This window comes from Balaenoptera ricei, chromosome 17 (assembly GCF_028023285.1).
Source record: "Balaenoptera ricei isolate mBalRic1 chromosome 17, mBalRic1.hap2, whole genome shotgun sequence".
NCBI classification, from domain to species: Eukaryota; Metazoa; Chordata; class Mammalia; order Artiodactyla; family Balaenopteridae; genus Balaenoptera; species Balaenoptera ricei.
The window spans coordinates 10,824,864-10,848,549 of record NC_082655.1 but is presented as its reverse complement, the minus strand read 5'-3'; the positions used below and the strand labels follow the sequence as shown (position 1 = coordinate 10,848,549).

Below are 23,686 nucleotides of genomic sequence, written 5' to 3'. Positions count from 1 at the left end.
CCCAGCCAGCCAGACACCTGATTCTTATTTTTCAGATGAAGGCCCTGAAACTTAGCAAGACGAGTTAAATGTGAAAAGGAGACCAGGACAGGGACAGGGTTAGCACTTGGTGGGGAGGAACCCCAGCCTCCTAGGTGGGGCCAGGGAGAGAAGAGGATAAAGTGGGGTTTGAATTCACAGCGGCTCCCAGCTGCCCAACAGGCACGGTCTGGTTTACAGCTGGACCTGCCTTGGAGGGTGTGTTACTCTCAAACTATACTCTTGGATTAACGTGGGCGCTTAGCTCTTCACCTACAGGGATGGCGAGGGCAGCACCGGGTTCAACATTCTCCGTGACAAGCACCCATTGAGCCCTCGGTGTGCCAGGCCCTGAGCTGCTTTTGTGCAGATCACCTACTGGTTTATCAGACCAAGGCTGGAGCCTGTGTGAAACAGGAAGTCCATGTTATAGAAAACGTGTGTGGACTGCAGGATTCCCACAGGTATTCACAGGATATGCAGAGGTGCTACACAATGCCTGAGTCCAGGGGACTGATCTCACAAACAGATGGGAATGAACTGAAATTAGTTAGCATATCACTTCATGCTTCTAAAAGCTTGAAAACTTAGTTCATTTAAGTAAGTTAAATAAGCTTCTTGAGATCAGACTTATCGTTCATTTACTTGACAAATCCTTTGAGCTAAAGGTGCTCACATCATGCCAGGCTTCGCCATTCAGAGCGCCTGCTGATTTACCAGACTTGGGCAGCTCCACCCCGGTTCCTATTCCCCAAGGACACTTTTTTAAAGCTGAGGAGTTGCAGTGGCTCAAATGTCAGCAGCAGAACCCTCCCTGGGGCACAGACTAGGTGCCAGGTGCTGAGCTGGAAGCTTCCCGTCCCTCTCACTAACCTCCACAAAAATCTCGTGTCAAGTACAGTCTGTGCCACGGCTGTGTAAAAGGTGTGGAATTTTACAATGGGAGAAAACTGCAGTTCTGTAGCTTAAAATGACTTAAAAAGCAAGCTACACTCTTGTCAAGCACCTGTTCTGTGGGCGGCATCATAGTACCATGGTGCTCCTACCTTCTTCCCTACTCTGGGGACATCTGTGGAGCCAGAGCCTAAACAGTCCTGATACGAGTCCCTCCCGGTAGTTCAGGGCTCTGCATTTTACCAAATGCTTTCTCATATATTGTCTCACTGGATTCTGATGACAAATGCACGAGGAAGACAAGACAGAGATGGACCCTCTTCCTCAACATGGAAAAGAAGAAACTACAATAGAAGATCTGGTTGACAAGTCCTAAGGCCCACTTTAATTTTCTATCCTATTTCAGCCACCGTGTGACGTGGAAGTTCCTTAGCCTTTTCAGGGCTCTGCTTCCTTAGCTGTACAAAGGGTGGCAAATCACGTCAATCTTTCAGCATCCCTCTAGCTCTAAAAAAAAAAATCCAGGTTCTGTGACGTGATTTTAGCTGAAAGATGAAGAACAAACCAATCTTGGCGATCCTGAAGAATATCTAGTCTTAATAAAGATACAGTGAAGTGGGGGGCTGGGCGGAGCTGCTGACCACGAGTGAGAAACTGCTGCGTACTTAATTTTATAGCTTTGATTTCATCTCGCTGGACTTCACATCTGAAGAGGGCGTAGGCAGCAAAATGTTTCAAAGGCTTAAGGGTGGTGAGTTCGGGATTCTGAATTGCTGAGTCGTCCAGCTCTAGTACAGGGGGGCTTTGCCCAATGGCAATTTAGGTCAAACTCCTTACATTTTCATGAGGCAGCTGCAGATTTTTGAAAATACTGCTGAGCTGGATTCAGAATAATTCCTTCTACTTTTGTCCTCTGTATTCCTCTTGTTAGTGGAAACTTTATCAGTTGTTTCTGCCTCACCGGAAACCATCATCCTTACGACCCCGCAGTTCTCAGTGTGGAAATGACTTCTGCTGCAAGCAGACACCTCTGCTTTACCTCCACGGGAAACTAGCAACCCAAACAACAAGACATCCTCGTTCCATGCAAACGGTTCAATCAGTTCAACAGAACGAAATGAAGAAAACGTAAGGAAAACAGAGGAGAACTATCTCTGCGCAGAGCATCAGCTGATCTTCAACTGTGTCTTCTGAGAACTCCATTCAAACATTATCACTTTTCCAAATGTGAGGGCACGTGAGCCAAGCTGCCTGCAGGAAGTATCTCCCGCTTCGAATCTCTTATAAAAGTCACGGGCAGGCTGTGCTTCTCGTCTCACCGGCTCAGACCAAATCTCCGAATCTGGTGTCCTGCTATGAGCAGCCTGGAAGAACACTCTGACTTTAGCGGAGAGGGATGTCTATGTCCAATTATGGGATTGGGGGTGGGGGGCGGTAAGCAGTCTATCCTTAGCCGACCATGGTTGCTACGGCCAAGTCTCTAGGCACTTGTTTCAGCAGCTGCATCACTAAATAAATTTGGTCTTTGTCTTTGGGTCTTTGGTAAAGAGCTAATCAGAATTTATTCAAGGCAGCAGAGATATACTTGGCACTGAGTCAGTATATTTTATGGGTTTCTGCGTCCCCTTGAGATAAAATTATGGAAAGGGGTAGAGGGAGGTGAGGGGGCCTCCTGGCCCCTAGGACTCTGGAGTCATTCTCTCCTGTAGGCCTTTTCCAAGATTCTCAGTGACCTGGAGGCTCTCTGATAGGTCATCACCATTTTTTTTGGTAACCACAATCAGGGGATATGAACTCTTGCAGAGTAACTTTTCACGGTCTTTTTTAGGGTGCAGAAAGGGACTCTCTGCTCTTAGCAGACTGCTACCCTGATGGGGAACACCGTCACCCCGCGGTGAGAGGTAACACAGTCCTGTAACAGCACACGTCTGCACCTTGTTATGCTAGTGATTTAAAAGGCACGTTCTAGCATAACGTGTGGAACGGTAAGGACAATACCGGCGGGTTAAACCTTTGCCTTACGTGTGCTGCTGCTCTTCTGGTCACTGGTTATCTCTGATGAGTACTGTTTATGCTCGAGCCTCATTTTAACTTTCTCCACTATTTTATCATCTATGAGGCCACTGGGGTCTAAGAACACTGCTCCCATTTATAACACTATTTCAATGGAGAATAAGCTCTGAAAAAACACTGTTTTGAATAAAGCTCACATTCCCCAGAAAATAGCCCCAGTGTGATTCAAATAGGCACGGCATTGTGCACCAGGGCCCTCAAACCTGCGTGAGCACGAGTGGAGGACACGGGGAGGATCCTGCACTTGGGTTTCCTGGCTGAGACCAGACCGGAAGCTACAGCTCTGGGTACCTCTCGAATAGCCCCGGGAGGGGTGACCCCTTGATGTTATCACTTCTGTGTCTGGACTCGTCCCCATGTAGGTGGGAACACATGGACTTTCTGTGCAGGGCATTCGGTGGATTCGGGGAACAGGATGCAGTCTTCGTGGACCGTCACCTCCTGGCATGAGCCCCGTGGGGGCATGTGACAACACACGGCACAATGACCCTCCTCTGGTAAGATCCTGCCCCAGGTGGTGTCTCGTGGAAAACCACTCGTCAGAGAGCACAGGAGTGTGGGTTCAGGTCACACAGGACCTGGGTGAGCATCCCAAACCCCCAAGAACCTCAGGCCAATTAGTCTACAGCTCTGAACCAGTACCCTGTCTGCCTGGTGCCAGCAACTGTCCTACTTACCTTGTTCTGTGAGCGTGAAAAGAGAGGTGCTGGGCTTAGGGCCTCTCGTAAAGCAAGGGCTTCGTAACTACTGACTATCACTGTTATTCCATTTTAGTGTAGAGGAAAGAAACTTCTCAAAGAAGAACTCAAATTCCACCCCATATTACAGGAAACAGCGCTGGTTTGGGAGCCATGTGGACCCTGGATGGAACCTCAACTCCACCACTTAACAGCTGCATGACCTTTGGGCAAGTCATTCTACCTCAATTTCCTCATCTGTACAATGGGCACAAAAGCACACACCTCACAGGATGGTTGTAAGGTTCACGCAAACAGTGAGGTCCCTGTTTCAAGCTGCCCTGACATCACAGCCCACACTCTGCCACTCAAAGGCACCTCGAAATTCTTACGTCAAAGCTGGGTCAACTCCCAGCTCTGAAGATGGAGGCACAAAGCCCTTCCCACAGCTTGTACCTTTCCCGGCGTTTCTAGGAGGCAGCGGGGGCGCCTCCGCAGTCGGCGATGTGGGCGAGTCTGTGCTTGTGGAGACAAAGATCTGGTTGGTGAAGGCGCCGTAGGAGAGCCGCTGTTTGTCCCGTGGAGTGCTGAAGCCCGGCAGTGACAGCTTGTCCTGGGGGGAGATGCTGGAGGAGTGGCAGAAGCTCTGAGGTCTGGGTGAGCGCTCTTTCTTGATGGGGCTCGGCTGGCAAATGAAATAACAGTGCGGTGGGTCAGCTGATAATCAAGGATGACGCTTCAGGTGTGCGGAGGACTCTGCAGGGCAGGCTCGGGGGGGATCTGGGCTCCTGTGGCTCTCTGCGTTTCTGGGGGGTCAGCCACACAAAAGCCTAGGAGCCACGACACAGCACAAGGGAAACATCAGGGAGTACACATGTCATTCTCCTGTCATTACCAGGGTCCCACCAGGGGCATGCTGGTTAGGGAGCACGGTGCTCAGAAGCAGAAGGTCACACAGATCTAACCTTTAATCCACAAATACCTCCCCTGCGCAGGACACGTTCACCAACAGCTGAACAGTGTCTCCCCCCACTTGCAGCTACTACATTAACTTTTCCGTCCCTGCTCAGCCCTTTAACGTCGAAGCTCTCCACCCTCACCTCTCTCCTCATTTTACATCCTCTTAGGAAGGAACCTCATCTGCACCCATGGCCGTGACTGCCACCTAATGTTGATGACTCAGGCCTGTACATCCAACCACAACCTCTTGGATTCCAAACACTTTCAACCACCCATGACGGATCGCTGGTGTTTGCACTCGGCTCACAGCATCAGCACCCGTGCAACTTCCCAAGTGGGAAGTCTCCCAACCTCAGTGGCATCGAGGAGAGCACGATGAGCTCTGCACGGAGAGTTCAGGAGTGCCCCTCGGACCCACAACTCGTGCAGGCGCTCACCAGCACCCCCTGGACCGCTGGTCTCCTGAACAGCCCCTGCCTCAGTTTCTTTCAGCTCCAGCCCATTTTCCATGCTGCAGCCAGAGCTGGTAGGAAACCCTGCTCTCTGACAACAAAGCTCTGTTGGCCTGTGCCTGCTTGGATGAAAGCCAAAGGGCTGAACTTGGCCTACAACCCCCTTCATGCTCTTCCTGGTCTGGGCTGCCTGACACTTCAGGGGAGCCTCTTGCCTCTCCCCACCCAGTGCATGTGAAGGCACCTCACACCTCATCCCAACCAGTCCTCTGATGTTCAGGCCCCATGATGACCCCCGGCCTCTGCACGTGCTATTCTCCCTCCCCAGAAGGATGCACTCCTTCCCACTTCCTTGCCTGGCAAGCTCCTCACCACCCTTAGAAACCCATCTCCCATGGTGTTTCCTTGATAAGGTCTTCACTGCTCGCCAAGGCTGAGGCAGTCGCCCTGTCCTCTGAACACTTCTCAGGAATTTCGCCAACTCTTACTATAATGGTTATCTTGACTGTATCGTAATTGAGCTTCTCTTAAAATGGTGAATGCCATTAGGACCCCTCGATAGGAGCACCTTGACTACTCCTTACATCCTGCCTGGGAAAGAGGAACCAGTGGATCCACAGCTGATGAAAAATGCACGCAGGAACCTTCAGAGGTAGCAACCGACAAGGGATTAATCTCCAAAATATACAAACAGCTCAGGCAGCTCAATATCAAAAAATGAAACAACCCAATCAAAAAATGGGCAGAAGATCTAAATAGACATTTCTCTAAAGAAGATATACAGATGGCCAAAAAGCAAATGAAAAAATGCTCAACATCAGTAATTTAGAGAAATGCAAATCAAAACTACAATGAGGTATCACCTCACACAGGTCAGAATGGCCATCATCAAAAAATCCACAAACACTAAATGCTGGAGGGGGCGTGGAGAAAAGGGAATCCTCCTACACTAATGTAAATTGGTACGGCCACTATGGAGAACAGTATGGAGGTGCCTTAAAAAACTTAAAGTAGAACTACCATATGACCCAGCAATCCCACTACTGGGCATATACCCAGAGAAAACCGTAATTCAAAATGATACATGCACCCCTCAATGTCTACTGCAGCACTATTTACAATAGCCAGGTCATGGAAGCAACCTAAACGTTCACTGACAGAGGAATGGATAAATAAGATGTGGGACATATATACGATGGAATATTACTCAGCCATAAAAAAGAACAAAATAATGCTATTTGCAGCAAAATGGATGGACCTAGAGACTATCATACTAAGTAAGTCAGACACAGAAAGACAAATATCATATAATATCACTTATATGTGGAATCTAAAAAAAGGGTACAAATGAACCTTCAGAGGTAATTCAGAACTATCTATGATAAAGTCACACAGAACTGGGTTTAATCCCTGAGACTGTCTTTACTCGCTGTGAGACTTTAGATAAACCACGTGATTTCCCTGTCAGTTTTCTCTTCTGTAAAGTGGGGCAATGACAACACCCCAATGGGCTTTTGATAGAGATGACCTGAGGTGACACATGTGCTCGCTGCCACCTAGTTCATATTTAAATAGTCAATCAGTGACAACTTATTATTTATTAATTAGCTGTTTTGATGACTAATTTTATGTGTTGACTTGGCTAAGGCTATGGTGCACAGGTGTTTGGTCAAACACCAGTCTAGATGTTGCTGTGAAGGTATTTTTTACATGTGGTTAACATTTAGGTTAGATTTTGAGTAACGGGGGTGGGCCTCATTCAGGTAGTCAAAGGGCTTAAGAGGAAAGACTAAGGACCCCCAAAGGAAGAAGGCTTTCTGCCTCCAAACTCAGGACGGCACCCTCAGCTCCTGTGGAATCCCCAGCCTACTGTCCTGCCCTGGGGATTCTGGCCTGGCCCACCCCAGGCACGTGAGCCAACTCCTTAAAATGAATTTCTCTCCATCTCTACACCACACACACACCACACACAACCCCACACACACCACCCACCCACCCACCCACCCTTACTGGTTGTTTCTCTGGAGAACCCTGACTAATACAGCTATTAAGTGGCACTCAACAAGGATCAGAGACTAAACCAAGAAAATGGCCCTGGTGAATCAGGTCATAAGACCAAAATCAATCTCACAAAGAATGGGTCTTATCTGTATAGTGGAGAAAACCTGAGAGGAGGGCTTAGGAATCCACAGGCACTATGTACACTCACTTTGTCATCCAGATCATCATCGCTTTCATCCATCTCCTCCTGTCGAAGATTCCACTCAAATTCTACGTGGACATGTGGATTGAACTTTCCAGATTTAGCCTGGGAAAGCTGAAAGTAACAGCAGGTGTAACCGCTGTAATTTAAATGCCACGCACCCGGACATTATATAAACACTGAGCAAATCCCACCTCATTCCTGGTTTCAGATTCATCACCAGTAGCTGCACTGCAGGCAAAATTCTGATTATACAAACGGGACTGCCACAGGACAGACTGAAGAGGAATTGCAAAGAATTATGGGCGGAGCCTTTTTAATTCTGGTAACGTGACTTCTCTCCAAAATTAAAAGCTTTCTCAATATTATTAAAATGAGCCTCAAAACCGCAAATTCCCGCTGGAAGGCAAAATCAGAGTCACTGAAGTGCGAGAGGTAGGCCTTTGAAGTCAGACAGTCCTGGTTCCACCCATGGCCCACTTTCTTAGTCATAAAATGGGGCAAGGGTAACTCCAACTTCCTCAAAGCATTCTTGTAAAAATAAAGACGTACAACTGCTGGGCCTGGGTACTTGGCACTTAGCAGGAACTCAAGGGAATGTAGCTTATCTTTCCTATCTTATCCTTCCCTGTGGTTAAGAGAATCATGCTCTACACAAAGGCCCAGAGGTGTAAGCAAAAACTAGTGGGACTGAAGATGAGTGTGTACACAGGATGGGGAGAGGAGGGCAGGGCACTGGACATTCTGAAAACCATTACACCCTGAACTTTACTTGCCCAATTTCTGGAACTGGCTTCCCAAGTAATTCTTTCAAAAAAAAATTATTTTTATTTTTTGGCTGTGCCACACGGCTTGCAGGATCTTAGTTCCCTGACCTTAGTTCCAGGGATTGAACCCAGGAACTGCAGAGTTTTACCCACTGGACCACCAGGGAATTCCCCAAATAATTCTTTACTGTTAAGCTACAGAGAAAGACTAATGTCTGGCAAACAAAAAAAGCAGCACGTTGGGACTTCCCTGGTGGTCGAGTAGCTGAGACTCTGTGCTTCCGCTGCTGGGGGCTCAAGTTTGATCCCTGGTCAGGGAAGTAAGATCCTGCCCCCGCCTGCCGTGTGGCACGGTCAAAAAAAAAAAAAAAAAAAAAAAAAGCCGTCTGTCTGGTAATAAGACCTCTCAAATGCCTTTTCGCTGCTACATTGTAACTGTACTCAAAAGACATGGATGACAAACTTATCATTTTACCATTTTTTCAAATATAGCCTGAGTGCTTGTCTGAATTTCTTTAGCCAATGTTCAAAAAACAAAAAAAAAGAGAGAGAGAGAGAGAGAGAGAATCTGCTTCTCTCACTCCAGTCGGGGTTTCACAGGACACCCTTTTAAGGCAGTTGGGCTCACCCGTCTCCCACTCCGCTTACCAGATCTTCACACTGGGTGGCCTTCAGTCTCTTCGCTATGTCCAGGGCAGTCTCTCCAGCCTGGTTAACTAAAACAGGCGGAATACAGTTGCATGATTATCTAAGATACATCTTGAAAAGGCAAAGAACAACACTCAGATGACAATGGAACAGGCATGTCTAGGTTTCAGCCAACTGAACGCTCTCACAGCAGTTATTAAGAGACGCTTGGCCACACTTACCGACATCCACGGTGGGCTTGCTCCTGAGAAGCAGCTTCAGACACTCAGGTTTACCATACAGGCTACAGTAGTGCAGAGCCGTGTTCCCCAGGGCCGTCTGCTTATCCAGGTTCCCACTGCAAAATGAAAGTATTAGAAAAAAATGACTTGCTCTGTAACTTAAAACCACAGATTAACCACTTTTTCCCATGCTAACAACTGAGTCAAATTTGCGACCTACTTCTTATAAGCAGGGAAGATGATGATGTTTCTAACATGACACTTCCATTTATAAGCAACATAATGACAATAACAGCATTTATTGAGTGCCTACTGTGTACGGGACAGACACACGTCTCTTACGTGTATTAGCTCATTTAGTCTTCACAACCACCTGATGGGGTAGGTATACTATAACCCTTACCTTTTAGATGAAAACAGAGAGGATGAAGTGCTTGTTTGCGAGATTATCGAGACACAGATGATGGAGCAGGGATTTGAACACAGGCAGTGTGTCTCTGGAGCCAATGGTCTTAACCACTACACTGAACCACCTCTATGGAAGAGGCTGGGCGTTTGTACAATCTGGCTTGTGTCCAGGCACCGTTCTTCGTATGTGAGTTCAAATCCCCTCACTATTTTAATCCCTCTCCTTTGGATGAGCTCTAGTTCCTCCTCCTAATCTGTAGCTTACAGAACTACCCAACAAAGAATCCAGCAAGTCTAAACCTCCTGTGTTCACTATTATTCTCCTATTAGTATATCCTAAACTTGAATTAGCAATTGGGTCAGCCACACATACTGATCTCTTACCATGAACTTATAAACAATGAAAACTCACAGATCTGCTACCTTGTGCTGTTAAGTGTCCTCTCTTTCAACCTCCCTTGACGCAGCAGGTTTTGGACACAGAGATAGGATTTTACATTTATCTAGGCCAAGGGTTGGCAAACTACAGCCCACAGGCCATATCTGGCCCTCTGCTTGTTTTTGTAAATACAGTTTTACTGGAACATGGCCATGCTCACTTGTTTACACACTGACTGTGGCAGTTTTCACACTATGATGACAATGTTGAATGGCTGTGACAGATACCTCATGGCCTGCAAAGCCTATAACAGTATCTGGCTCTTTACAGAAAAGGCTTGCTGAGTCCTGAGGTAGGCCACCAATAGGGCTGGTCTGTGTTAACTCACAAGGCATATTCAGAGAAAACAAAAACCGTACCAGTTTTGTACAAGGAAGTCAACCAAATGGAGAGATGTCTGGTCTGCAGTTCGGACTGCAAGATGAAGGGCTGTCTCCCCGAGCTCCTAAAAGGAAAGGATAAGTATAAATAGGGTGGTCAGAGGTTCTAGTTGGCCTAGACAGGCTTCGTTCAAGTCAGTTGCCCCAAAGTAATTATTAATAGCAGCCCCTTTCACTCTCAAATTGTCCTGATTCAGACACGATCACTTAATGTGTAACAGTCTCATTCTGTAGTGTTACAATAAAACGAGTCATCTTTTAAACCGATTTCCCGCATCCCTCTTCATCCTGATTTCAGTGAAGCTGTACCTGTCCGGGTTCCAGCAGCGGTTCCATTAGCTCTACCCCCTCTGCATAGACTTGAATTAGTGCAAGTAAATCCCTGGATTTGATGGCCTCAAGCAATTCGTTCAGTTTAGCTGATGAAGATGAACAGGTCTTCCGTGAAAATCTATGATCTACATACTTTGCAGTGATATATTCCTTCCGTACAGTCCTAAAATAGAGCAAAGCAAAATGAACTAAGACTTATTTCCCAAGAGCTAAGAAAGATTTACATTTTCTGACAAACAGTTCTCTCTGAGAAGAGTTATTTTATCTTATTTATTTATTTATTTTTGGCTGCGTTGGGTCTTTGTTGCTGTGTGTGGCCTTTCTCTAGTTGTGGCGAGTGGGGGCTACTCTTCGTTGTGCTGCGTGGGCTTCTCATTGCGGTGGCTTCTCTTGTTGCAGAGCATGGGGCTCTAGGCGCACGGGTTTCAGTAGTTGTAGCTCACGGGCTCAGTAGTTGTGGCGCCCGGGCTTCGTTGCCCTGCAGCACGTGGGATCTTCCCGGACCAGGGCTCGAACCTGTGTCCCCTGCATTGGCAGGTGGATTCTCAACCACTGCGCCACCAGGGAAGTCCTGAGAAGAGTTATTTTAATTAAGATACACTTCTCTTCAACATTCCAGCAAACAGGTTTAGACCAAGTTTATTCTAGCAAAGACAGAATGAAGACACTGACAGGAAACTGAGACTCAGCACAGCTGTCGTTGAAGCTCCAGAAGGACACAGACGGTGGTCTTTCTTGCCGTGGGTGACATGCCCAAAGCCCAAGTGGGCCTGGTGCATTTCTCCTTCTCTTCAGGACCTACCCCCTCTCCACTTCAGTTCAAGTGGTTCTGACCCCACCTCCCAGCTGCAGGGGTGAGTCTATGACCTCAGTGGCCTGATGGTCAACTTTGGGGAAAGGCTGAGATGGACGCTGGCTCAGAGGAAAGGAGAGACAAGAGTCAGGAGAGTGAGCTAAGGTCCAGATGATACTGTCTGACATCCTCAGTCCAGCTGTACCTGAACTCACCCGTTACATGAGCCAATTAATAAAAAGACAATGAATGGATTTTGGGTTCGAATCCTAGTCCTACAGCGAACCAGCTGTGCAACCTTAGGTAAACTACTTAATCTTTATGACCTTCAGTATTTTTTTTTTCATTTGAAAATGGGGATAATAACTCATTGGTATATTTTGAATTAAAGAACATATAGCAGCGAATAGGTGCTTTCCTCTTTCCAAGAGGGCTCTAATTCATGGGACACAAAATTTCTTGCTCAGAAATAGTCACTCCATGTGTGGTAGCTGTTACTGTTTCCCACATCCCACAGCCTGGAAACACTGTTTAAAATAGCACTGATGCTTTTTTCTTTCCTTCTGGGTTGGCAGCAAAGAGCTGAGCTGGTTGACGGTGGCACAGAGCCTTTGGTGAGTTGCAGATTCTGCTCGGGAACCAAGATTGTACACTCAAGAGCGTCCTTTATGCTTAGGTCAGAGTCCTCCTAGAATGGCCGAAACCTGATGAATTGGAAGACCTCCAGATACCTGAAAGGATGGCCTAAGCCTGGCTTCTGAGACTTGCTGTGTGTGACTTACATCAAGTTTGAAAGGCAGCTACTGTGTGGTGGATGGAGCGTCAGACTTAAGAACTAGATGGCTTAATTCAAGTCTGATACCACTTGCTACCTCCGTGACCCTGGGTAAATCAAGTTCTCGCTCTGCCTCAGTTTCCTCACCTGTGACGTATTAGCAATCATACCTGCCTTACTTACTACCTTCCAGGGAAGCACGAGCACAGGTATGGAACAAAGAACGATGCACGGCTATGGGTTCATTTCTAAGCTTCCGTTCTACTCTTATCCAAGGCGGGTAGGACTAGCATCCTTGGCAGGGAGGTGGATCTAAACTGCAGCGAGCTCTGCAGGCGGGCTCCTGTGGCTCGAAGCATCACGCAGATGCTACCTGATGATCCAGCAGAAGAGATGCAGACGGCACTGAGGTATTTGCCCCAGGTCACCTAGAAGACCACCTCCAGCCCTGGCTCTGCAATTCTGTGGCTACAGGAAGTGTCTGAGCTCTCACTAGGAAGGATGTGTTTAACCCTTTCTGGGTACTCAGAGTTATCTCTATCTAGTCCCCCGGCAATGAAAGGCTTTCTGGCATGGGGCAGTAGGGAGGGTGGAAAACAGACTCGTCTGAAAGTCTGGATGCCAAGAGCTCTAGATGAAAGACAACTTTCTCCTTTTGTCCCCCACCAAACCCGGTCCTTCCTACCTACCCTGGCTCAGATAACGGTACTGGCCATTTACCTAGATGCTCAGGCCAAAAACCGTGGGCGTCATCTGAACAATTCCCTTGAACACCCCATATTTAAACTGATGAGCAAATCCTGGTGGTCCTCCCTTCAAAATACATTGAGAACTGAATTGAGCTACTTTTCACCACCTCCACCGCTACCACCTTAGTCCATTTTATCTTTATTTCTCAGTGGACCTCGTATAAATTTCTCTTCAGTCTGTCCCCACCGCCCCCTATAGTCTGTCCTTCACTCATCAGCCACAGTTGGGTTTCTCAACCTCCATCCTCCTGACATTCTGCCTGGATAATCCTTTGTTACGGATGGCAATCCCATGCACTGTAGGATGTGTGGCAGCATCCCTGGCTTCTGTCCTCCGGATGCCAGCAGTACCTGCCCACGTCACGATGTAATGTGTCCAGACACTGCCAAGTGTCCTGTGGGGGCAAAGCTGCCCCAGTTGGGCATCACTGAGCCACAAGGATCCGTTTAAAACGTAACTTATCATGTCACTCCCTTTGTTTGACACCTTCTGATCACACTTAGAATAATACTATCCAAAACCATTCCACGACCTGCAGAGCCCTACGTGTCTGGCCCCATCTCTGTGGCATCGCCCAGCACTCTCCTGGCTCAGTTCCCTGCAGCCTCACCTGCCTCCTTGTTATCACGTGAACACGCCAAGCCCGTCCCCCTTCAGGGCAGCAACACTTACTGTCCACCTGCCTGGCCTGCTTACTCACACCTGCCCGTCATACCCTCTAGTTCTCAACTCAAATGTCGGGTCCTCAGATGCTCCCCGACCCCCTACACGTCAACCCCTCACCCTGTTATGTTTTCCTGCTGACACCAACTACCACGTGAACTGAGGTTATTTACTTCCTCATTCCCTGTGTTTTCCTCTCCCCAGTCAGAACGTAAGCGGGACAGGAGCTGCCTTGTTCACTACTGACTGTATCTTCAGCACTTAAAAGTGTGCCTGGAACATAGAAGCTGCTTAATTAAATATGTGAGTGATTTAATCATGTTACAGGAGATTCACTCCATTCCTCTCGGTTGTGCCCAAATGAGAGAATAACAACAATAATGATGACAGCAGCAGTAAATACTCACTACATGCCCACAGCTGCTCTAAGCTCTTCTCATTAGTCCTCCCCACGCCCTAGGGAGTTGACACACTTTGAAGATGAGGAAACTGAGGCTCGGACAGTCAAAGCTACTTGCCCAAGATCACAGTTTAGGAAGTGGATCTGAACTCCCGGAGTCTGGCAACAGCGGCTACGTTAGAGATTTGGAGAATCATGAGCTCTTTGAAGGGGAAGGCCTGACGGAGGCCACAGAGCTGACGGAGCAGTGCTGATGCTGTCTCCCACGTGAAACGCAGGAAACAAAAACCCACGCTGTTATGAGATTTATCCTAAAGAAATGCCTTCGAGGTTTGGGTCACGTAAACACTTCAAAACCACTGGTGTGGGCAAGACTGGGCCGTGTGTGCGCTTGAGCACTTACTGTTACCACATTTGTGAAGCAACCCCGGATCACATTTGTTTGCAGGTGTTTTATGATCAAACTAGCTTCGGAAAGCCCTAGTTCTCAGTGTAATTTGAGCTCATTAGTGTGAAAAAGACATCCAAGCAGTGTTTGTGCTAGGACGATGCTTGAAGGTTGCTGTTAAGCCAGACGCCCCCCCAGATTAGCTTAGGATATTATATTCAATATAGGCCCCCAACATCCCTAACTTTTCTTCTGTGACACTTACCACGACTACGACTAAATGATTCACTGTTTAATTTCTTGGTTGACACCTAGCTTCCTCTCTAGGCTCTAGGTGTCACGAGGACAGGGTTTATATCTAGTTTGTGTTTTGACATTTCCCCAGCATCTGACATAATATGAGGCACAGACTAAACGTACAACATGCATTTGTCAAATTCAAGAAAAGACAAATACCAAGAGGCCTCTGGGAGATCGAATTTCGTGATTTCAGGATGAAGAAAACATGTTCCTCGAATGTGCCCCATAAAGTGCTTTGCAAATTTGGTGCCTGAATAACCAACCACCCGGGAGGGGCTGGCAAAACATTTCGGCTGGCGTCTACTTCACAAAGGCTTCCCTGATCACTCGAGTCGGAATTAAATCTCTTTTCTCCTATTTATCCCCAGGATTTAACATTTTAAAGTGTAAATTCAATGTAAACCTTTTTGAATACGCTTAAAGATTCACACGACTCAACAATAAAAATGATATCAAGAAGTGTTTACTGAGGAGGTCCTACGCCCACCCCGGAGGAAGCGCTTTCATTAGTTTCCTGGGTATTTGCCAGTGTTTCTTCAAGCAAACCCAAGTTTAAATAAATATATATGTTTATGTGTGTCCCTCACTGTCCAAATCTATTTGGTGTCTGAGTCCAGATAATGAGTAGCGAGAGTTCACAGTGAGGGATTAATCAGTAGAAGTACCCAAAATCTGGCTCCTGAGTTTGGACAGTGTGCCTGGGTCGGGGGCGTGGGGGCCTCTGTGCACTTGTTCCCATGCCCTGCACCCTTCCCTGCCCCAAAGGCAGCGTGCCGTGAACACTGCACTGCACCTTGATGTTTTCACTTGACAGTAATCCTGGAGATCATCCCAGAAGAAGCTTCCTATTCCTTTTTACATCTGCAAGGGGTTCCGCTGTGTGGTCATACCACAGAATATTTCATCCTGTATCTGTAGGTAGACACTTGCTTTGTTCCTAATCCTTTTCCATTACAGAACAGGAAGAACTTCCCAGAAGTGGGGCTGCTGAGTCAGGGTAAATAAATCTATAATCGTGATGAATATGGCTAATTTGCCCCTTATGGAGAGTGTACCATTTGTACTCCCACCAACAACACAGGAGAGGAGATGTCTGTTTTCCCACAGTCTGGCTGAGTGGGCTGTTAAGCATTTGGCTTTTTGCCAATCTGATAGGACTCTCCCGTTGCTTTTGTATGTCTCTTATTTATCACAACATGTGAGGATTAAGAGATAATTGTCCTTACGAAGATTTATCCTCCACAGAGCAGCTGCAACTACCTAGGGAAAGGTGATGATGAAAATAATCGGGTCATTCCAGAAATATGTTTCAAACACTTTACTTTTCTCTGCTTTTTCCTCGTAATGAAATTTCCTCTGGGGAAAAAAAAATACTACGACCACTGAGAAGTTTTGGGGAGAGTAGAAGAACAATTATAGAACAGTAAAGAATTCATTGTATTAGAAGTACTTACATATCACTTGAAGGGGTGGGTTTTGGTGAGGGGCTGGGTAAATTTGCTTCCATAATATCATTAAAACTATTGTTTCCTACATTCTTGGCCAGCTGTAACATAAACAAAACACAATATAGCAAACTCCTTACTACTAGTTTAAAAGTTTCCTATTACTTGCTTTTGAGATTTCTGAATACGTATTTTCCCTCATGTGACTCAAAATACAAACTGCCCATCCATCTGGTCAACAGATAACTTACTGAGCACGTACTCTGTGCCAGGCACTGAACTTCCGAGTGCTGGAAATACAGAGATGGGTAAACCATGTTCCCTGCTATAGGAGCTAATGGACTAGTGGAACCGTGGATAAGAAAACTAATAATTTTCACAAACATAATGTGATAAATGTTAGACTAGAATAGGATGTGGTCCTACACATACACATACACACACACACTATAACACTATATGATATTAGACAGCAGATTCCAAATATGAATCTAGGTTAAATGCTTAATGAACAGCAATAGCTTTTCAATTACCACCACAACTCATTTTTAGATAAAGCAGATTTTACTGTTATCGGACAGAAAAGAATGTAGGATTCCTTTGTATTTGGGGTACCAATTAAGATGCTGTAGGCAATTAATGAAGAGGCCCCAGGAACCATTTTGCTTCTGGGTTCAAGACCCTTCCAAGAAAATTTGTCCTGAAAGGCTTTTGGTCATTGAGGTAATTTGGGGATTGATGTGAAGTTTATGAAACATTCATGTGATCAGGTCTCTTGGATTTATCACATAGTTAAGTGTTTACGATGGACTGACACCGTTTTCATACTAAAGAAGAATGTTTCAGGTATGAGGTCTGAGCCTCTTCTCTATGATCCTGAAGTGAATAGGGAGCCGTGTATCAGTATGATACTTTCTAAATCAAGGGGCTCATGCAACACAAGACAGGCCATCATTGCTTAGTGGGTGCTCAGATGACAAAGGCTGCTGGCTGGGTGACTATCTGCCCTGACTCTGGAGTACTTTGCTCCAGGCAAGGCTAGTGATAAGCTAGGCTTTCAGATTTTTTGAGCCCCAGGCACACTCAGGTCCTGATCGAGAGCCTCCTGTGTGAGGAGAAGCCCTACTTTACTTCAAACCCTTTCACCCTTAGCAGAAGGACTCTCTCACAGGCACCAGGGTTCCAGTTACGCAAGACAGGACTGATGGCCACAAGGTATTATAGGAGATGCCAAGTGGGCCTTTCCTTCCTTCATTTGGTGAACCGTGGGACCAGTTTAACTTGGACCTGATGAGGGCCCCCTTTCCATATTATAAAGCTATACACCATAACGGCACACAATTTTTTCCCTGACTACCTGAAGAAGTTATGGGTTAAGGAGTGGTTGGTTTATGACAGTAGCTAACAGGCCACTCTCAATTCATGTGTACTGTTACAAACTTACAAACAGTAAAAATAGAGAAAAACTCTTTGGTCATTATCTTTAATAACATAAGCCACTAGATAAAGTGAACATGTGAGTTCAACATCTAACTCCCTTTACTGCTATGACAGTGAATCATATAAAAACTATTCCAAAAGGAAAAAAGCAGCTTTGAAAAAGCCTATCCTAGAAGAAAAGAGCCATTTAGTGGAGCTAATTATAGAAATGTATGATTCGCCAGTTCTTCAATCAGGAAATAGAAACAGTCAACGTTACATACCACAAAATTTACATTTTAAATACCTATGTAAATTCGTTAAATTCAGGAACTAGAATTCTTTGTACTCAGCAGAAACAAAAACCCCCAAAGCAATATACTAAATATATTCATGACAGGTCACTACTTACCAAGAGTTCAGAAGTTCCTAATTTGTCTAGTTCCAAAGACTGAATGCGAGAAATATGAACCCCCATTTCCCTATGGATGCCGGAACATTCTATACAGGTCAAAATCCCCAAGTTGGTTGAAAGCCAGGTGGGTTCTGTGGAAAGGATTTTGAAGACAAGATATCTAATTTTTAGTGTGCCAACTACAGAGGAAGCTAAAACAGTAGTAAAATTTGTTAAAAACTATAAGGGAAAAATTTAAATGGAAGAAATGGATGCTTGCAGTTTAGCTTAGGGGCTATTATAAAAACTAATAGCTTGTTAGCAAATTTTAAGGCAAATTTTAAAACTATCCCTTCAATACTGAATTGAAAATATTTTTGTGAAAATGTGAGAAAGACTTTGCACAGGAGGCCGAGGAAACACCCTGACAGTGGTAGATTTTTTAAAGGCCTTCTAAGTACAGCTCACAACGGACTGGGTTCTACAGCCATCGTTAACCTCCACGCTACAACTCACCTTAACCCGTCATCCTGGTTATGGCTTCTCCACAAGTACCTCTTGGTAATAAGATAGCTTTTTCTACAACCCCCAAGGGCCCCAGAGCACAGCCTCCTCTGCCATATCCTGACACTGTGTCAGTCACTATCACACACGTACACAAAAGCAGAAGATGTGAGACTTGCCTCTGAGGTGCTTATGGCCTGTTGTATACAGGAGCCCATCTGCACTAGTAAAACAATTAAAAAGTAGATCATAATGCTTAAGGATAGGTTTGCACGACATTCTGACCCCAACTAGATGTGTGACCTCAGGCAAGTCACTCAACTTCTCTGATTCCCCCTGTTTTCTCGTCTGTGAAATGGGGATAATATTAGTTATCTTGCTCAGAGAGATTCTGTGAGGATTCAGTACATAAAGACCAGCAAAACAAATATCACAATCCTTATTATAACGTAAGCATTCGATAAACGTTAGCTACTGTCAATACCTAAGTAACACAGATGCCATTTGAGAACAGAAATTTGGAGCAAGGGGACACCAGTGTGATACAGAGGTTGGGGAGGTTTTACTGAACGGAAAGAAAGGTACCGTGTGCCAGCCAATGTCATATACGCCATTTCACTAAGCCCTCATAACAGCTGAGGTTTGTTATCCCACTTTCAGGATGAGGAAACTGAAGACCAGAATAGTAAAGGGACTTGGTATGAGGTTGTCCAGGGGTCTGAGAAGCGGGCAGGTGATTCAAAACCAGGATGATGGACTCCATGTCCAGTGCTCTCCCCTTACTGTCCATTTAACTGGACCTTACGGGAAAGGTGGCATTTTGGCAGGTGCCATTTAGGGAGAGCAGGTGAGAGCTTCCCAGGTAGAGCAAACAGCAGGGGTGAAAGCACTCAGAGGTGGGACCATTCAAGCTGGGCATACATGTGTCTGTGTCCACAAGGAGATTAAGGCATTTAAATAACTTGCTCATTTATATTCTACAGGAAGAGAAGGAATATTTAACAAGCGGCTCAAGTCTGGGGGCAAATACCTGACGAGCCACAGTCACAGCAGACATCATTGCCTGGGAGCCGCTGGACGTCCTCAATGATGGCTTTCGTCAGGTCCTCCAGGCTGTTCTCCCCCGTGCTCTGCTCTCCACGGAAGGCCATGGTGAGGGCCTCTTCTTTGCTGTTCGTCAGCACTGATATCCACCTGTTGTCAGAAACAGGAGGAGAAAACATAAGAGCCTGGTTGGCCATTGCATTCTCCTTCCCCTGCAAAAGAATCTGTTTTCATGCAGAACTGGCAAAAGAGACCTCCCCATAGCAATACAAAGAATGGAAAACAACACACAGGAGAGAGCTAGGAGATGAGAGGAACAGATGAGAGGGTGAATATCAATAACCAAGGGCTTGCGCGAATACATAGGCGCCTGCATTTCCACGGAGACAGAATATAAAGGGAACGTCAGAACGAAGAGGACTCAGAGTGGGACCAACCTAGTGCAAGGATGAGAAAGAACAGGTGAGAAAGGAATAGGAGGCAGGAAAGAGAGTTTAGCAAAAGGCATTGTTTTCTGGGAGTCCTTGTCAGCGGGGGCACTTAAAAGTGAAAGTGAAGGGGTATTTCATTTTCCATGAAGATTCATGCTTATGAAAAAGGTACATTAACAATGGAAACATGATGTTTATTTTATGAAATGAAAAGTGCAGGCTATTAAAATATATGTACAGCATGACCACAATATGTACCCAACAAAATAACCCTTTGCTACTAATCTATGCATAAAACAACCTAAATACCCAATAACAGGGGTTGATTAACAAAACCTGAAATAACCACAAAGTGGACTAGTTAACCAGGTATTGAAATTTAAGTTTCCAACTAATTTTTGGATGACTTTGGGGGAATGATCACAATATAATGCTTTGTGAAATAAACAGGAAAAAAACTGTCATATGACATAATCTCAAATTTAAATGTATTTGTGAATTATATATTTTGTTTGGGGAAAAAAGGGATAGAAAGAAATTCACCAAAATACTGGTTGTCTCTGAGTGATTTTTTGTAGGAAAAAACAGATAGATGGAACGCTTGACTCTATTTTTCTGTAATTGTTTGAATCTATGAGTTATATTACTTTCATGAATGAGGAACAAAAGCCAAATTAACTTTTTTAGAAGAAAATGAAAAACAACAAAAAAATGAGAACAAATGGTGGTTTAGAAATGTTTTTCATATCATTTGAATAAGTAATAGAGACAGCAATGAGAATTAAAAACCAAAGCAAAGTATTGATACCTGGAATAGGTGTACTGCAAGTCATACCTTTGACTCTAGGTGGCGCTCACCTTCACTGTTGTGAGAAAAAGGATCTGCTATGAAGCAGAAAACCCAACAACTGTTCAGGAATGGAGGGGATGGGGTGGGCATTTAATACCTTTTAAGTTAAATAATATTTTTTCTATCATTAGTCTCAAGTTAGAAACTAGAAATTGTTCTGTTAAAAACAAGTCAAGAATCTGGGTTCCACGGGGCAGATCACTGTGCATTTATCAGCAACAGCATTGATGATGCTGGAGTTTTCACTTGACTGCAAAAGCCTCTATTTTGCTTTCCTTAGGCATTTTGAGATTTAGGCTATCTGATATTACCAGTATCTACACTATGTGCCACGTACTTATAATTTCTGAAATATAATCCTCCAACAAGCCTCTGAGTTAGGGTTTACAATGCTTTAAAGAACAGAAGCCTAGAGAGATTCAGTGACTTGCCCAAGGCCCTAGAGCAGGACTGGTGTCAGACTGGGAAAAGAAAGCAGTTCTGTTGACACCCTTTTTTCAGAGTTCCTTCTCTTATGCCACATTTGCCTCTTTATTTGAAAACTCCTGACAAATAAAGAAATTTAAAAAGTTTGCCATGATAATCTGAAAATACATATTTAAAGGACAATTCATTTTCTGGAGGAATAATTCAAATTTGGTGAAATGGCTACATTTCAAAAGGGTCAAGAATCAAAGCAACTATTTCTGAAAATTCTTCAAAAAGCTTTAAAATTATTTTAAAGTAACAGGCATACAAAAAAAGTATTAAGAAATAAAATAGTGCATAACGGTGTTTTAATACTTTAAAAGTCACTTTGAGTTTATAGGAGTAAAAAAAAAAAACTGGCACTGTATGAGAAGCTTTTCACATTTTACCTCAAGTCTCAAAATCCTGCAAGCGAGGGCTAGAACCCATCTTACTGACAAGAAGGCCGAGGCGGGATGATCTTTCCAAGGTCACAAAGTCACTACCGGGCAGATTCTGGACTAGACGTCAAGTCTGCCTGCCTTTAAACATGCAGCTGCTCTTCTGTTGTACCTGCCTCCTTCCACAGTGAGATGAGAAAGGATTTCCCTGTTCAATTCACTGGACACTTTCACGTGAGAGAACAACTCAATGAGGCAGTGAAAATTCCTCTGTGTAACTTGGAGGAAAATAAACATCTTTCCGTGCAGGATGCCAGGATGTCTTCATCAAAACCAAGTCCCCCCATCACTACCACCAGCACCCAGAGAGAAGGCAAAAGGTAGCCATTCCACTCCACCAAGTATGAATTACTTGAACACTGAATAAACCCCTCCCAAGTGCAGATGATGGGATTAGAAATGAAGAAGGCACAGTTCTTGCCCTCAAGAAGCTCTAGGTCTCCAGAGGGCTTGGGCTGAGCCAGGGGATCCAGAGGGGTGTGAAGTGGGTGCGGGGCAGGAGGGAGGGAGCAAAACCCCCAGGGTGGTGTGGCTTGAGCAGAACCTTGCAGGGGGCACCTGAGTTTACTGAGCACCCTAGACAGAGAGGAGAGACACATGTGAAGGCCCAGAGGTGAGAAATAACCACCAGGATTCTCAGTAAAAAAAAGAAAACTTAAAGGTATACTGTACAGGACAGAGAGATGCTTCTTCAATTTAAGGCATCGTGCCGTTATTTCAGAGCTACTTACGCTACATAATCCTGCTCATCTTCTGCCTGAAAGTGATACGTCCTATTATCTAAAATACAAAAAAAGAGAAAAAAGCAAAACCTTAGAAAGCAGAATACCTTAGGTATTAATGCAAATTTTGAAAGTTCCTGCGGGGTGGGGAACACATTAAAAGCAGGATTTTAATATAATTTTATTTTTGCAACATTTTGTTTTAGCAGTTACACGATTCACTTTGTCAATATTATTTTTCTGAAGGGCAACAAGAATACAACAAAATAACTGCGAACACCACGTGCATGGCTAGCACTTCCTTTGAAAAACAAGTGGGAAGGGGGACGGGTCCCTACCTGGTCAGGTGGATCTCGGTGACAAATCGGAGAGTGCTACCTGCGAACTCAGTATTCTACTTTTCCTTTTCAGTTTGCCTTTCACTGGCTTTTCTTTTTAAAAAATTCCTTTCCAGAAACGATAAATAACTCGCAGGGCAGCCCTGACAAGCAGGCACATCCTGCCCCAGGTTCCTCTCTGGTTGAATCAGGCTTCAGGGAAGAAGGGCTCAAGCCTTGCTGGAGGATCATCCTCAAGCTGCGACCCAGGTAAGGAGAGGGCAGCTTAACTTGGATAGTTTGGGCAGGTGTACATGAGGGAAGCTCTTCCTTAAAATGTGGGATCTGCTAGAATGTTTCTACATACTGAGGTCAAACTACCACTGACTTACCACCTTTACTTACTAGCTAGTCACTCACTATGTGACTGCTCCAGGGTAGGTCCCCCTCCCCATCTCCCTGAGAGAGAGGAACACGCCACAGGTAGTAGAGCCCAAGCGCCTCGGCTGAATCCCTGCTTTACCACTGAGACCTTGTGTAAGCTGCTGAACCTCTGAGTCTCAGGTTTTTCTTCTGTGAAACAGGAAACTGACAGGGCTTTTGAGAGGTTTGCCCATGTTTATAAAGCACCTGGCACATACTAGACATTCAATAATTATTATTAATAACCTATGGATTCTCAAATTGAGGGGTTCTTAACTTTTGAAGTCATAGTATAATTCCAACTTTTCATATTTCTTTCTCATCAGTAAGCCAAGAAATCTCACGGTCATAAAAATCATGGGGAATCTGAACTTCAGTAGGTGCTGTAGAATCCGGCTTAGACTCTACCCAGAGTCTCACAACTGAGTCCATCTTTTGGGCTGGGACTGCTTTTTCCATTCTCAGGACTACATCAGAAGGATTTCAAGGGACAGGAAAGTATTTTTGTGCTCTACACATAGATCATAGGCTGTTGGTTGGCCTGTCCTGTGGGGCTCTATAGAGAAGGATGAACACCGAAGCTCAGTGCTGGAGGATTTCAGAATATTTGTGAGTCACTTTATTAGCACTGCCATCCTCTTCCTTTACAAAGAGATGTCCCCGCAGCTACCGCGAACACCCATGGGA

General features: G+C 45.2%; 1 protein-coding gene across 5 annotated transcripts in view; it reads right to left on the bottom strand.

The window, feature by feature from the left end:
* The window catches only part of ASAP1 (ArfGAP with SH3 domain, ankyrin repeat and PH domain 1), a 355,895-nt gene that overhangs the window by 28,830 nt on the left and 303,379 nt on the right, over positions 1–23,686 (bottom strand). For all 5 annotated transcript variants that reach the window (XM_059901373.1, XM_059901376.1, XM_059901375.1 and 2 more), the window contains 10 exons: positions 22,269–22,317; positions 19,335–19,498; positions 17,819–17,952; positions 15,997–16,088; positions 10,450–10,636; positions 10,120–10,205; positions 8,914–9,029; positions 8,693–8,760; positions 7,284–7,391; positions 4,119–4,347 (listed from right to left, as the gene is read on the bottom strand). In XM_059901373.1, coding sequence (XP_059757356.1) covers positions 4,119–4,347; positions 7,284–7,391; positions 8,693–8,760; positions 8,914–9,029; positions 10,120–10,205; positions 10,450–10,636; positions 15,997–16,088; positions 17,819–17,952; positions 19,335–19,498; positions 22,269–22,317 — 1,233 coding nt within the window. The remainder of the gene's footprint in view (positions 1–4,118; positions 4,348–7,283; positions 7,392–8,692; positions 8,761–8,913; positions 9,030–10,119; positions 10,206–10,449; positions 10,637–15,996; positions 16,089–17,818; positions 17,953–19,334; positions 19,499–22,268; positions 22,318–23,686) is intronic.